Below are 14,351 nucleotides of genomic sequence, written 5' to 3'. Positions count from 1 at the left end.
CCAGGGGGCGCTGCAGAGGTGAGGAGGGGGACAAAGGTTCTGCTAAAGGTGAATTAGACTCAAACCTCGTCGTCCTCCTCAGACTCATGCCTGAGTCAGACCTGAACACAGACACATGTCGATGTGATTCAGTGTGACATCACTTCCTGGTGATGACATCGTCCAGACAGCAGAGAAACGTGCAGAACTTCAGAACGTCTGAATAAGCAGGTGAACACTCCGCCAGCTGAGAACAGCCGGTTTGCATCTTTCCCATCTCCAGTAGAAGAGTTCCCCGTTTCTTCTTTTGTGCAAATCTCTGCTGCGCGTTGTCGTTCATGTATTCATGAGCCAACGCCCAGAGGTTCGACGAGCATCACAACGTTGCGTCAGAAAAGGTGAAGTGTCAGCGTCCAGACGGCCAAAACAAGAGAATAAGAAAGCAGAGCGTTCACTCGGGTGTTTCCATCACTGTGCAGAACTCCACAGAGAAGCTGGGTGTCTGTAAGTTTCCTTCAGTATCACAGTGATCCAGTGACGGTCGACTGTGAATCACCGAGCTCACAGTCGACTCAGCTGCTTTAATTAGACATAAATTAAATAAATATAAACTGAAATCTGGGCTCAAAAGAGAAACTCGCACATTTCTCCAACCGGCCTGTGGGCTGGTGAAGTCTGACACTCGCTGGTGTGTCAGCATGTTTCCATCAGATCAGCAGAAACATGTCTGACTTCTGATTTCACAGAGATCTGATAAAACGCAGCAGAAGGAAAAATAAACTTTATTCCCTTTAAATCTCGAGGCTCCAGAGTGAGGAGGAGGAGGAGGAGGGAGGTGTCAGAGATACAGGAGGTCACTGTGTCTGAGAGAATTACTGTGGTCCGCACCATAAAACCCACCGATCACAGCAGGTGACGGTGAAATCATCACAACTCAAATTCAAACGGCTTCATCTCGCTCTGCGGACGTGTACATTTGGCCAAACTAGAAACACTCGCCCAGCATCTGTGGATGTTTATCTGACGACATCTCTGGAAACGGAGGCTCTGTGGTTTGACTTGTTTTCGTAAATTGTATTTAATGTTTTTACCAGAGCAGAACTACGACTGTGGAAAGATTCAAATCTGGAATTATAACGATGATTATTTAAATAAGCGAATACAGACGTTAACAAGCGACAGCAGGTTCTAACTTCATCACAGGAGCTGATCCCACATCTGCTTTTAACTAACACATCTGGAAACACTCTCAGACACACACTCACTCACTCACTCACACACATATACACACATATACACACACACACACACACAGTTAGAACTGTACGTTGACGTTTTAACACCTCGTCGATTTCTGCACGCCAAACCCCACCCACTCTTTAGTTGTAAAAAAACCACACACACACAGACACACACACACACACAGACAGACACACACACACACACACACAGACACACACACACATACACACACAGACACACACACACACACACACACAGACAGGAGTAAATAATACATCAACAAATGCATGTAAACGTAAAAACAAAACCTCAGGCCAACAAATACACACACACACACACACACACACCACAGCCTCTCAGTCACCCAAAGAGAACAATGCTTTGACTTGCCAGAAAGAACCATCAGCCCATTTTAAATTGAAGCCCCTGGCACTGTGACACACACACGCACACACACAGACACACACACAGACACACACAGGATTTATGGGCAGCTGCTTGGCCCCTGACTGCACCAGTTTGTCCAGGTGGAGACATAAATCTAGTCCCAGGCTTCAGACTCGGCCTGTTGTCCCTGATCCATTTAGAGCCTATTAGAGTGTGTGTGTGTGTGTGTGTGTGTCACTGAACAAGTGTAATCAGATTGGGATCCTCTGTCATAAACAATGACTCAGCATTTCTGACGATAACCTGGATCTGAAGACACTCATTTATCCACCGACGTGATCGGCTGTTGAAACTGCTGCTGAAACAATGACGGACGTCAAAAACCTTCAGATCTCGACGACTGAGAAACACGGATCGCGTCCCAACTCAGGCTCCGCCTCCTTCAGCGAATAAAGAACGTCTGTGTCACAGCGCTACCACAACACCGTTAAATGTGACCTTTCAGCCCAGAGCAACGGAGGCTCCAACCGGCGGACCATTCTCAGGCCCAATGCTCTTCAGCGTTGAGAGTTTATATATATATAAATATATATATCTCAGCTCTTCATAAACAAACGTCTGGTGAGAGGTTTTAAAATACGAGTGTTTCTTCTCAATGACTCGTTGTGAACAGTTCAGACGTCTCAGATGATCTGAACCACGTTAACACTCAGACCAGAACAGTTATCTTATCCAAACACACGAGAGGGGAGAGCAGTAAACCTGGAAACAAGACGTAAACTGTTGTCTCCTCAGCACAACTCTGTGTGTGTGTGTGTTTATTTTGTTTCCTGTTGTTTATTTGGAGGAGGGAGGAGGAGGGAGGAGGCGGGAGGAGGCGGGAGCGGCTTCAGAGAGCGGCCCTCACTGCAGCGACCTCGAGTTCAGCCGGTCCAAATAAAACAGACCTGAAGCTGAAGTGATGTCACCGTGACTTCATGGAAGATTCTGACACACACACACACACACACACACACACGATCGGCTATCGGCTGCCACCACATTTCCAAATCGCTGAGGGCGAAGGTGGAAAGAGGGGGTGGAGTCAGAGTTGATTTCTCTGTTGCCCCGGCAACTATCGATCGTCTCTAATTTAATTTACAGCCAATAAAAACAAAAACACCAGCTGGTTCCTAACTAACGTGTGTGTGTGTGTGTGTGTGTGTGTGTGTGTGTGTGTGTGGTGATCCCAGGTGTGAAGCTTCCTCCTCCAATCACACACACCAATCAACCTCAGTTAATATCCAACCACGAAATATCACTGATTATTGTCTAATTTGTGTGTGTCTGTGTGTGTGTGTGTGTGTGTGTGTGAGTGTGTGTGTGTGTGTGTGTGAGTGTGTGGTCAGTTCGATTTGTCACAAAGATCCAGACGAGAGAAGAAGAAGCAGAAAACGCAGCGCGGTCAGAGATCGTTGTTTAAAGCAGCCAATCTCAAGTCATTGTTTCGTCACATGACACGTTGTCATCTTGTGTTTGCATCGTTCTGCTTTATTTCAAGTTCCTCGGAGAAATGTTTATATATTCTTATTTTCAAATCCACTGTTTAACGGTGTGAAGCTAAATGTTGTGAGTCGGTGGGAGGGGTTAACTCCGTCATATGAACAGATTTGTTTCTTTACTTGTTTTTTCTCATTCGTACAATTTACATGGAAGTTGTCCGTCGCGTGTCCCTGGACGTCCTCTCTCCACCTCTCTGCTTATTTCTTATTTTCTACATCCCCTGAGAATCCCTGCTCTGGGTTTTCGTCTCAGGTTCATCGAGTGTTTGCAGGTGAAGTTGGAAACGGCGAGAGAACGAATGTCGCCTCCGCAGGTGAGACACAGGTGCAGCCGTCTCTTCAGCGTCTCTTTAATGAAACTGAATCACGAGCAGCTTCTCAAACCCGCTGTGGCTTTGGTTCGTCTCCAGATTTGAGTCAAAAGACAGAAACAGGTGCAGGCGTCTTCTAATAATAATCATCTCTATGAATTGAAATCAGCAGATTAATTTCCCTCCCGCCTGCGAGAATCCATCCTCCCGTCACTGCCGGAAAAACCGAGAGAGAGAAGAGAGAAAGACAGAGGAGGATGTTTGGAAGAAGAGTGAAGCAGGTGCAGCCGCTCGGTTACAAACAGACATCACTGTCATTAGAATAAAAGCTTTAATTCCCCGTCGTCTCATTAGCCAATAATGGCTCTGTTCCCTCTGAATGCCACAGCTGATTGGCTGACTCATCTCCGCTAATTCACTTTGTGCTAATGGAAAAAAGGGAGGGGGGGGGTGGTCGTTCTTTTTAAGAAAGGAAAAGCTTTCAGTCTGTCAGTTTGAGCAAAATCTGCAGAGGAAAGAAGATTTTAAAAAACAATCATTTATCAGTTTTTCCGTTCGACTTCGTAAGAAACTTCTCCATTAGTCAAAACTCGCATCCATTAAACTCTGAGAGCCGCTGGTCACCTGACGTCTCACGTCGTCGCTTCAGAGATCGAAGTTGTTTACAGACACAAACTCGGGAGAGGACGACACAAAGTGGAGTTCGGACTTTCTCTGGAGTTTCTCTGGAGTTTCTCTGGAGTTTCTCCATCGCACTCGAACGACACGGCAGGAGATTCTCCGCTCCGACGCGTTCGCAACAACACGGACGGTTTTCAGTCGGCTGTGGGATAATGCAGATAATTTCAGGAGATGACCCAGAATGCAACGCAGGTCTGAAAGCAGCTGTGAACAAACTGGATCACGTTCAGTCGACGAATCGACTGTGAAATCTAAAGTCTGACGGAGGGAACTGAGTCCAGAACTCCTTCAGACTCAACTTTAGATTCACAGCAGGACGGAGCGTTGTGTCTGCTCATCGCGAACGTCTCCTGGAAACTCGTGGGAACGAGGCAACAACTGGAAATAAGAAACTACAGGTGTTTATATGATGTTACTCTGCAAAGCACCAACCTCCACTGCTGCCAAGTCTGTTGTCAGAAACTGTGTGTGTGTGTGTGTGTGTGTGTGTGTGTGTGTGTGTGTGTGTGTGTGTGTGTGTGTGTGTTGGGAGGTGCGGTCAGTGCACCGTGTCTCCTCTCTCCCCTCAGGCCTGTTTGTTTTGGCAGCAGAACACACACACACACATATACACACAGACACACACACGCAGACACACACACCCATCCTCCTGGGACCCCCCCCCCCCCCCCATGCCGCCTCCTGCTTCCTGTCCTGTCGCCTCGTTCTCTCCTAAGAGCCGATGACATCACATCACTTTGAGCCAATCAGCTGTCAGATCAGCTGACACAAAAACAACTCCGATGTGCAGAAAGCCGTTGGCTGCTGTTGCCACGGCGACTGATAATACCGCTGGATTCTTACCACCACCTCCGCCGCACCATCCAAACTGACCCCCCCACACGTCACATGACCATTCACGTACACTGGTCATGTGGCGTCGACAGGAAGCAGAGACCGCCTACTCTGCACCGCAGGCGTAACCGTAGCAACAGCGGTGAGTTCGGAAACTGAGAAGCATCGTGTCTTTGTCGGCGTCTCGCCCTGCCTCCGCTCAGACCCGCTGTTGATGCTCGCAGCACTTTTCCCAGTTCAACGCCCCCTGGTGACCAGTTACTGCATCACGACGCAGACGGACAGACGGAGATCCGTGTTCACGGCTGCTCTGACCCCGGATCACAGGGGAAGGTCTGACGTCTAAACCCGCTCAGGTTTTCCCTGGGTTCGGTCTCGCAGGCTTCACACGTTCACCGATGAAAGCTGTTCGAGAACCTGAGGACTCGACTCGGGGCTTAAAGTCGACAACTCAGATTGTGGGTGTTGAATGAGCTACAGACGCTCAAGAGTCACAATAACTACAGGACTGAGGGCGACCAAACTTTCCTTTAAGATATAATCTGATGTTTGTTTAACGAGGAATTTAACCTGCGACTCTCCGACTGTTTCTCCGTCTCTCTCTCTCTCTCTCTCTCTCTCTCTCATTCATCCGCTCGTCCTGAGGAAACAGGAAAAGCCCATAATTCTTAGTTACTGCTGAGACGTTCAGACCCACCACAGCGAGCGCCAGTGACCGTCCCCACCGAGACGCCGCCGCTCGCTGGGTCCTGAAAAACAACAAGTCATAACTCAAAGTCTCTGTTGACTTTATCTCCGTCTGTGCCGCTGTTTTCCCTCCATCCATCCGTCAGTCTTCTGCTCTTCTACCTCTGTGTTCCCTCGCTCGACCGTTTGACCTTTTTTTTTTTTCTGGGTGTTTTCTCTCTTTGCACGTCGGATGTTTTGATTTAATTCTGCTTGAAAATAATTAGGTTCAGTTTAATTGATTATGTTTTACTTTCAATTTTTTGTGGAAATTAAAAAGAGTGAAATATTCTATTAAATAAAACATAATCTACAAAGTCTAATCGCATTTAGTTTTATGAACGAGGGGCAGAATTGAATCTTATTATCACGGTCAATTATTGAGTTTTTAATTTGAAAGTAATAATTTGAAAATACAGTGGATATGGAGAAAAAGGTTAAGTTACTATATTTTAAGATATCGAGCCATTATAAATATATATATATATATATATATATATTTATATAATTCAAATCTGGACTTTTGTTAATTTGTCATAATTTTGCGAGAACGATTTGTTTTATATTTCACCCCCCCCCCCCCCCCCCCGTTCACATGAACCCTGAGGTCAAAGTTCAGCTGGTTCACAAACGCACTGTTCATAAAGTAAACATGACGTCAGCGGTGTCACACGATGATGAACGACAGCGTCTCAGCCTCTTCATCACGTGTGGAGGAGCAGACGACACAGTGACCGTCCTCAGGTGGAGTTTCACAGTTTGGACTGAGAGCCGCTGGTTCACACTCATGTGACGCAGGCGGGTTTCACTGTGAAGCTTCCAGCGCCTCAGCGTCCAATCAGAGCTGATGTGATTGAGTTGTTCGAGGTCGACCGGGCCCAGAGTCCCAGAGTCTCTGAGTCCCGGAGACACTGGACAGAAACGACATCACCTCATCCAGAGATTCTGCAGCTTCAGAATATTTCTGTTTCCTCCACAAGGATTTAAATCACCTGAAAACACCAGGACGTGAAAACATGTTCAGATTCAGCTGCTGTGATCTGAGTCCAAACTCCTCTGACTCCTCGGAGCCATGAGTCAAACCTGAAAACACACATGAAACATGTGTTTATATATTCAGTGTGTGCTGCAGTCTTCCATCCAACCACGAGGACGTTCATTTGAACCACTGGATTTCTGTAGTACTGTGGAGTACTGTGGAGTACTGTGGAGTACTGTGGAGTACTGTGGAGGTGGAGTACTGCACCACAAGTAGCAGATACACCGTCTGAAAAAAAGAGATTTACTGAGACTTTCAAAACCGAGGCGCTCTCTCCCCTCGCTGCGTTGCCAAATTACCACATCCACCCGGGTGTCGCGTTTCCATCACTAACGATCTGAGCCAGAGCCGTTAAAAAAAAAAACCCTGTGACTACTGCAGAGTCATTTGACCCGGGAGCGAGCGATGATCGTATCCGTTCACACTGCAGACAAAAGCCAGATGTTAGCTGGTGTTAGCGCGTCGGCGTTGAACTGACAACATGCCGACGTTAGACGCTCACGCAGGTGATGACGACGGGACGTACAAAATTCTTTAGTCCCTAAATTACAACGTGAAACCAAAACTAACAGATCAGAGGAAACTATGAACAGACTCAGGAGAAATCCACTTAAAACACATGTTGCATTGACTTCGTTCAGAATCCCAAAGTTTGGCCTTCAGCCTCACAGTGATTCAGTCGGTTCATCTGCTGCGTCTAACGGAGAATAAAAGCAAAAGAGTAAAAGCTGACGATGCATCGCCGTGTATTTTAAACTTCATCCTGTCGCCCTGACGTAACTGAGTGTGACGTCTTTGTCCTGATCACATGTATGAAGCTGGACACGAGCCCGCGTACACGTTTCCATGAGCAGGACATCAGGTTAATCTCCTTCCTGGAAACCGTGAAGACCTGGTTTCTAATTTCACAGCGTTAGAATAATGAATCACATCAGGGCAGAGAGGCGACAGTCGCCGGCTGCAGGACGTAAACGCACTGATTGTAAACTGCACCAGGGACACGTGATGTTTCACAACCACGTCCAGAAAAACACGTCCTGACGACTGACAGACGTTATAAATGTTTGATGGAGTCGTTGCCTTGCTCTGCAGCACTCTGGCAGCTGCTGGAAAAGAAAACTTCATTGCTAATAACTTCATCTGAGCCGAGTCTCTCCTCGGTGCGTTTTGCGTGTTTGTGTAGTTTCTCCGTCCTGACGATGGACAGCGTCTCTGTCTTCAGTTTCCACTTTAACCTCGTCTCGTTAATTAAATTCATTAGAGCCGGATCGGCTCAGAAGGAAACCACAGGAACGCCCAGACCAAGAAATGAAGCCAGCGGAAAAATGAAAAGAACAACGATCGATGATCTGACGGATCAAGAAATCACAGACTGTGGGCGAAGCAGCTGTCGAGCTCCTGCTCTCTCTCCTTCCACTCGACAAACTGTCTGGACAACAGATCCGTGGATTCCAACACACGGCCTCTAATGAACAACATTTCCCATAAGCCCCGGACGTTCGAGGGCCAGACATCAAAGCTCAGCCGAGTCGCTGGTCTGAGGTTCAGGTCAGAGAGGATCCAAAGACACACACATATATGTGTATATATATATATATATATATATATATATATATACACACACAGAGTATGTATATATAGATTTATAAATAAATGTATAAAATCATCCAATCAGATGTTTAAACTCAGTTTTCTGAAACAATGAAATAAAAGATAAAGATTGAGAACATTCCAAGATGAATGTTCAGCTGAGCCTCAGGCAGTTTGGTATTCCTGGTCTCAGAGAGCGGAGGAGGAGGAGGAGGAGGAGGAGGAGGAGGCCTCACTAAACATAGAAAGTGTCCTCCGCCAACTCCGAGTCACACTGAGCCAAACATCTAAAACCACAACCAGCGATTTCCACCGATCCGTTCACTACACAGACGCCTCCTCCGGCGATTCCTCCCTCGCCCTCCCCTCCCATCGCACCTCACTCCATCCGTCACAACTCGGAGGTCAGCTTCCAGAGGAACATCTCCCCGTGTGAATGAATATTAAAGCAGCAGCTGCGTGGGAGGAGAGGTGAGCCGGGTGAACGCCGAGAGGATCCATTCACATCAGCCGGCCTCCAGTTTTAGCTTCCAGGCAATTAAAATTCATCGTTCACAGGCTGGAAAACAGAGATGATTGTTCGGTCAAATGTGGAGGAAGAGGAGCGGGTTGTAAACGCATCTTTTATTTTTAATGAAGACCGAAGATGCAGATTAATGAGTCTCAGTGTGGAACAACCAAAAAAATGTTTCCTTCTCTTAGGACGGAACCAGAGGGAGAATATGGGAAACAATGATCCTCACTGCAGAAAACACTTGAACAGGAAAACAGACCTGTTGACTAAAGGTTCTTAAAGATGTGGTTCTGAAACTGGATCCATACAATGTTCTCCAGAGGTTCTACTGGGTCTAAAGAAGATTCTTTTGGACATGATAATAATAAATGGTTCTATTGAGGTTCTATTGGAACTTATGAAGGTTCTCGTGGTCCTTCAGGAGGAGACTGATCCTTTCTTCTTTCTCTGCACAAATTGAGAGCTAGAACTTGAAGGTTCTGTATTATTGTCCTGTTGGTGGCGCTATGGAGAAAAGGCCAAGACAACAAAGAGATCAGATAAGATTTTTCTTTGGTAAATCAACTGAACAAGACTAAAATACTGAGCAGACTGAGGAGAGTCCTGCTGAAACACTGATGTTCTGAGTCAACGATCGTGTCTCTTGGACGAGACGATTAAAGCTCCAGACTGAAAATGTTCCTCCTGCTCTTCATCAGCTCGTCATCGTTCGTTATCGCTCAGTTCGTTTCCTCCAGACGGTGGAGGGACGAGTCTTAAGTCCTCCAGAGAGGACGGAGTCTGCCCCGCAGGAAAACGGCGACTCTGTCAGCGGCCGCGGAGCTCCGACAGGAAACAGACACCTCGCGCTGCTAAGTGGGACATTTTTCTGACAGCAGCAGACGCTGAGAATAACTCTGCAGCTTGCTGAGACATGAGCCGAGTCTGTTCGCCACCGACGACACCGCGGCAGCTTCAGACCAGACAAGGGTCTCTGCAGAGACTCGAGTCACATCAGGCTCTACACTTCTCTGCTGTTCAATCGTCCCGTCTGTGAATAAAACCTGCGACATGAACAGATTGTGTTTGCTGTGTTATGAATTCAAAACAGCGCTCGGCTTATTTTCAGCTCCAGATAACAGTAATAACAACAGAGCCGCAGGCAGCACAGAGCAGGCTGAGCACATACGGAGGAAAACACGAGCAGAAGAAAATATGTAGAAGGAATGAAATATTTATCAGATATGTATATTTCTCTTGCTTATTACGATTAATGTGGAGTCACCGCCCGAGTCTGTACATAAACAAACATGAAGCTGAAACACCAGAGTTTTAAATGTGAACATCAGCGGAATCAGAGTGAAACTCAAACATCATTAAGGAAATTTAAAAAAAAAAATGTTTACGACAATATTCAATGGTTCAGTCTGATCACAGACGAGTTTCTTATCAGTTCACATGAACGTTGATGCAGATGCGTCTGATGTATGAGCTCAAACCAGCTGATGCATCAGCTCCAGTGCAGCGTCTGTTCTGTTTGTTGGTCCTGCAGAAATTGAGCAGAATTAAATAAAGAGCTGCTCAAAGATCTGTTCACCTGGTTCCTCAACGTTCAGTGAAGCTCGACTCAGAACACAGAACTGGAGAATCAGTTACATCGCGCTGACGCAACCAGAGGGCGTCGAGTTCTAAGTCTCCCTCAAACACAGCGAGGGAGCCAGTGGGCGGATCCCGCTCGGACCAAACTCTCCCAGGGTTCATCGGTGACAAAGCTGCTGAGCGACGCAGGGAGCTGAAAATAAAGCAGAGTCCGTGGTGGGACGAGCTGGTGATGCAAACCAGAGAACAGAGAGGTTTTAGTTTGGGTTTAACTTGGTCTGTGATGGAGCGAGTCCTCTGAAGGGTGCAGCCCCTGAATGAGGACACAGGACTCAGGACTCTGGTGTCCTGGCTTTGTTAGTTTCAAACAGAACATGATCCAGTTTCCTTTTAAACATCCAGTCACTTCAGGCAGAGTCTGAGTCGGCATCGTTAAATTAAAGAACAAACGGAACCCCTCATGTTCGTCGGGGGACTGATCTCTACACACTGACTGCTCAACCACTTCTTTCCTTCGACAAGAGAAAAAACAAAAGAGAGCGACGCTGATTTAAACCTGTGAGACAATATTCTCTCAATCTTTCCTGCTTCAGAAACACACGAGAGCAAAGAGACAGATTCATGCAGCGTTTTCTCTTTGAAGCAAAACATTCCAGCCACAAAAATCTTTCCAGCTCACAATCACACAAAACCTGCAGCTTCGACAAATCAAGCAGAGATTTCCTTTCATTCCTCAGTCCATCCTTTCCTCCTACCTTCTTCAGCTGTCCGCTCCGGGTTCCCACAAACACCACCGTGTGCTCTCCGTAGGTGTAGGCCGCCACGGCGCCCATCCCCTCGGTGCGGTCCTCGTACAGCGGGTATCCCTCGATGACCCTGAGGCCTCCGAGCGGCTGGTTCAACACCAGACCACAGAAGTCGTCTCCGATCTGCTTGGGCTGTGGAAACAAGAGAAAAGTGATCAGGATCAAGTTGATGTATCGTTGAGGTCATATTGACCTTTGGCCCTTGACTTCCAACTATTTCTTCCAAGAGCTGAAGCTGGAAAACAGGAAATCACAAAGATGAAGGAACGGAAACTTGATCACTGAGATTATAAAGCCGAACACAAATCAGTTCAAGTTTAATCTTCTGCGACATCATCCTTACACCTTCTCGTTAAAATGTAATCGGATTACAAGATATCAGAGCCCAGCGCGGACACGTGTTGACACCAGGTGTGAACGTGATCCGGCTCAAATCACACGAGGGTGTGAACGGAGTCTTTGACACTTCATCAGGGTCTGAGCATTAAACCAGCGACAGGTACATCTCAGTGTTTCCTGTTTCTGTGAAGAGAGCGTATAGAACAGGGAGGGGCAGGTTTATTACAGGGTACACACACACACACACACACACACACACACACGGAGGTTGGCTAACACCCTGTCATTAGTGGGTTAAGGCCTCGATGCATCGGAACAGGGTGGAAACTCTGAATCACACAGAAAGGTTTGTTTTACTGTATTTACGAGGACTCAGATCAGCTGATCCTGAGCTCAGGTTTCACTCAGGGTAAATATAGTTTCAGTAAAACGCTCAGAACGTTTGCTTTGTGTCTCCTCACAGTGTAACTGAAGCTGCGGAGCGGCCACTTTGCACAGTTCTACACCCAAACCGGCCGAGCCGAGATTCTATAAACAGAACAGAAGTTATACAACGGAGCAGCAGTGGGCGGGGCTTCGGCTTGCTTGCAGAAACGTTCAAAGTGAGGACGTCATGAGACGAGTTGGTGAAACATTTCGTCGGGACCGAAGCGTCTGAGATCCAGGAGCTTCTGTGACTCTGACCTGCCACAGAAACATTCATCTGCTTCTCATGAAGCTTCTGTTTTTAACATCAAGTTTAAAAAACTTAAAACAGAAGAACACACACACACACACACACACACACACTACAGTAACACGGGTGATTAGCTTAATGCCGATTGGCTGGTTGATTGGTCGGTCGGCCGGTTCATTGGTTGCCAGGAGCAAACATCCCCTCCCCCTCTCGTATCCGAGCGTGGGCCTCAAAACTCGTCTCCTGGTGGGTTTCCCTGCCTGGTTACCATGGTTACCACTGCAGGCCATTACCACCATGAATAAGAACATCTACCTCCCGACCTGGAATAACCTCACTGCACACACACACACGTGCACACGCACACACGTGCACACGCACACACACACTCTTCTTGGTTTCACATGTTGCGTTACGCTTTGTCTTTATGCAGCAATGCAAAAGAAAAGATTTGTCAGAGACCCTGAGTGTGTGTGTGTGTGTGTGTGTGTGTGTGTGTGTGTGTGCGTGTGTGCGTGTGTGTGTGTGTGTGTGTGTGTGTGTCGCAGCCTGAAGGAAGCCTCGGGCCAAACCATGATCCACTGAGGGAAAACCCAGGGACAGAAACCTGATGAAGACGCAGACGTTTCCGTTTCTTTTACCTGCAGGAATTCGATTTTAAACTATTTCTTAATTTTATTCATTACATTTTTTTTTGAATTCTAAAAGGTTCTCTGCGATTCTTTCAAAAAAAAATCCTGCTCTGTGGTTTTATTCCTCCACCGACCAGCTCAGTTTGAAACCCTGCAGGTTTTTATTCACAAATACATGAGGTCACCGTGACCTTTGACCTTCGATCTTTAAAATCTCATCAGTTGATCTTTGAGTCTGTGGGAACGTTTGGACCAAACTTGAAGAAATGTCGTTCTGACGGTTCTGAGATATCGTGTTCACAATATTTAGACAAACGTGGATGAAAACGATAATGTCTCCGGCCACTAGGTGTCACCAGCACGGAGCCGTCACAACACTCGCTGCTCTTTAACGTCTACATCGCACCGATGTTAGAGTCAACGGGATCAAGGCTTCATAATAATCGATCCATCACGTCGGTGGTTCGGAGTTTTCTCCGTTAACTCACCGTGTGGATGCAGGGCAGCTCCTTGTTGAGTAACCATGGTAACGAGAGGCGTCCCTCTCCGCGGTAACAGGAGCGGATCCTCTCCCTCATGGCCAGGTTGATGTTATGGAGGGTGAACAGGCAGAGGACGGTCTCTCTGGGCGGGTTGGAGCGATTCTTCTGACCCTGAAAACACGAGCAGAGTCTGAGCGCCGCTGGTTCAAATCCCAAAGACGCAGAGACCACCCGACATAGTCACAGCGAAGTTTATTTACCTGAGAAAAGACAACAAACAGGACGTCGTCGTCCTCCGACAGGCCGAGTGCCTGGGCGAGCCGCCGCCCCGGTTTCTGCTTGTAAGCGGCCTGGACCAGTCGGTACTCGACGCCGTCCTTGGTGCAGCCCAGAGGAAACTCCACATATGAGTAGAACTCAGTGTCGTTAGAACACATTCTGACGATCTTAGAGGTGAAGAACTTCTCTCCGCCGGCGTCCATCTGCGTCAGCTGCGTGTCCAGCTGCAGCGTCAGGAAGTAGACGTACGTGCGGCTGGAGAAGCCGTAGACGTAGTAGATGTCGAAGGCCGGGTAGAGGGACAGCGTGTCTGACGGGATCTTAATCTGCGACGACACAAACTCGTCCTGGTAGACCAGCGAGAACATGTTGACGCTCTCCTCGTCCGCCACCAGCTTCCTGCTGGACAGCGTAGGGAAGTACTCCGACTTCCCATCGATGGCGGCGCCGATGAACAGGCGGCTGCCGCCCTTCACCGGCTTCTTCCTCTCGGGGTCAGCTGTCCAGTCGTCCTCTCCCACAACCACACCTGTAGAGGACAGATGTTCACAGATGTTAACAGGGATGATCATCCTTTCTGCTCCGCCTACATTTAATTAATACATCATTATTATTATTATTTTATAAAATGAATTGAGGATCGATTTCATGTCGACCGACTGATTTCAAACGAAGGTTTCAGCTGCGGAATGAAACCGACAGACGTCTTCCTCCA

At 47.5% G+C, this 14,351-nt stretch overlaps 1 protein-coding gene across 1 annotated transcript in view; it reads right to left on the bottom strand.

The window, feature by feature from the left end:
* Window positions 1-14,351, bottom strand: part of plxna3 (plexin A3) — a 71,008-nt gene that overhangs the window by 38,596 nt on the left and 18,061 nt on the right. The window contains exons 4-6 of the mRNA XM_069526365.1: window positions 13,618-14,165; window positions 13,364-13,528; window positions 11,178-11,360 (exon numbers count right to left, since the gene is read on the bottom strand). Of these exons, the coding sequence (XP_069382466.1) occupies window positions 11,178-11,360; window positions 13,364-13,528; window positions 13,618-14,165 (896 nt within the window). The remainder of the gene's footprint in view (window positions 1-11,177; window positions 11,361-13,363; window positions 13,529-13,617; window positions 14,166-14,351) is intronic.

Source organism: Paralichthys olivaceus, chromosome 6, assembly GCF_024713975.1.
Source record: "Paralichthys olivaceus isolate ysfri-2021 chromosome 6, ASM2471397v2, whole genome shotgun sequence".
Taxonomy (NCBI): domain Eukaryota; kingdom Metazoa; phylum Chordata; class Actinopteri; order Pleuronectiformes; family Paralichthyidae; genus Paralichthys; species Paralichthys olivaceus.
The sequence above is the reverse complement of the archived record's forward strand: the minus strand, read 5'-3'. Positions and strand labels throughout refer to the sequence as shown.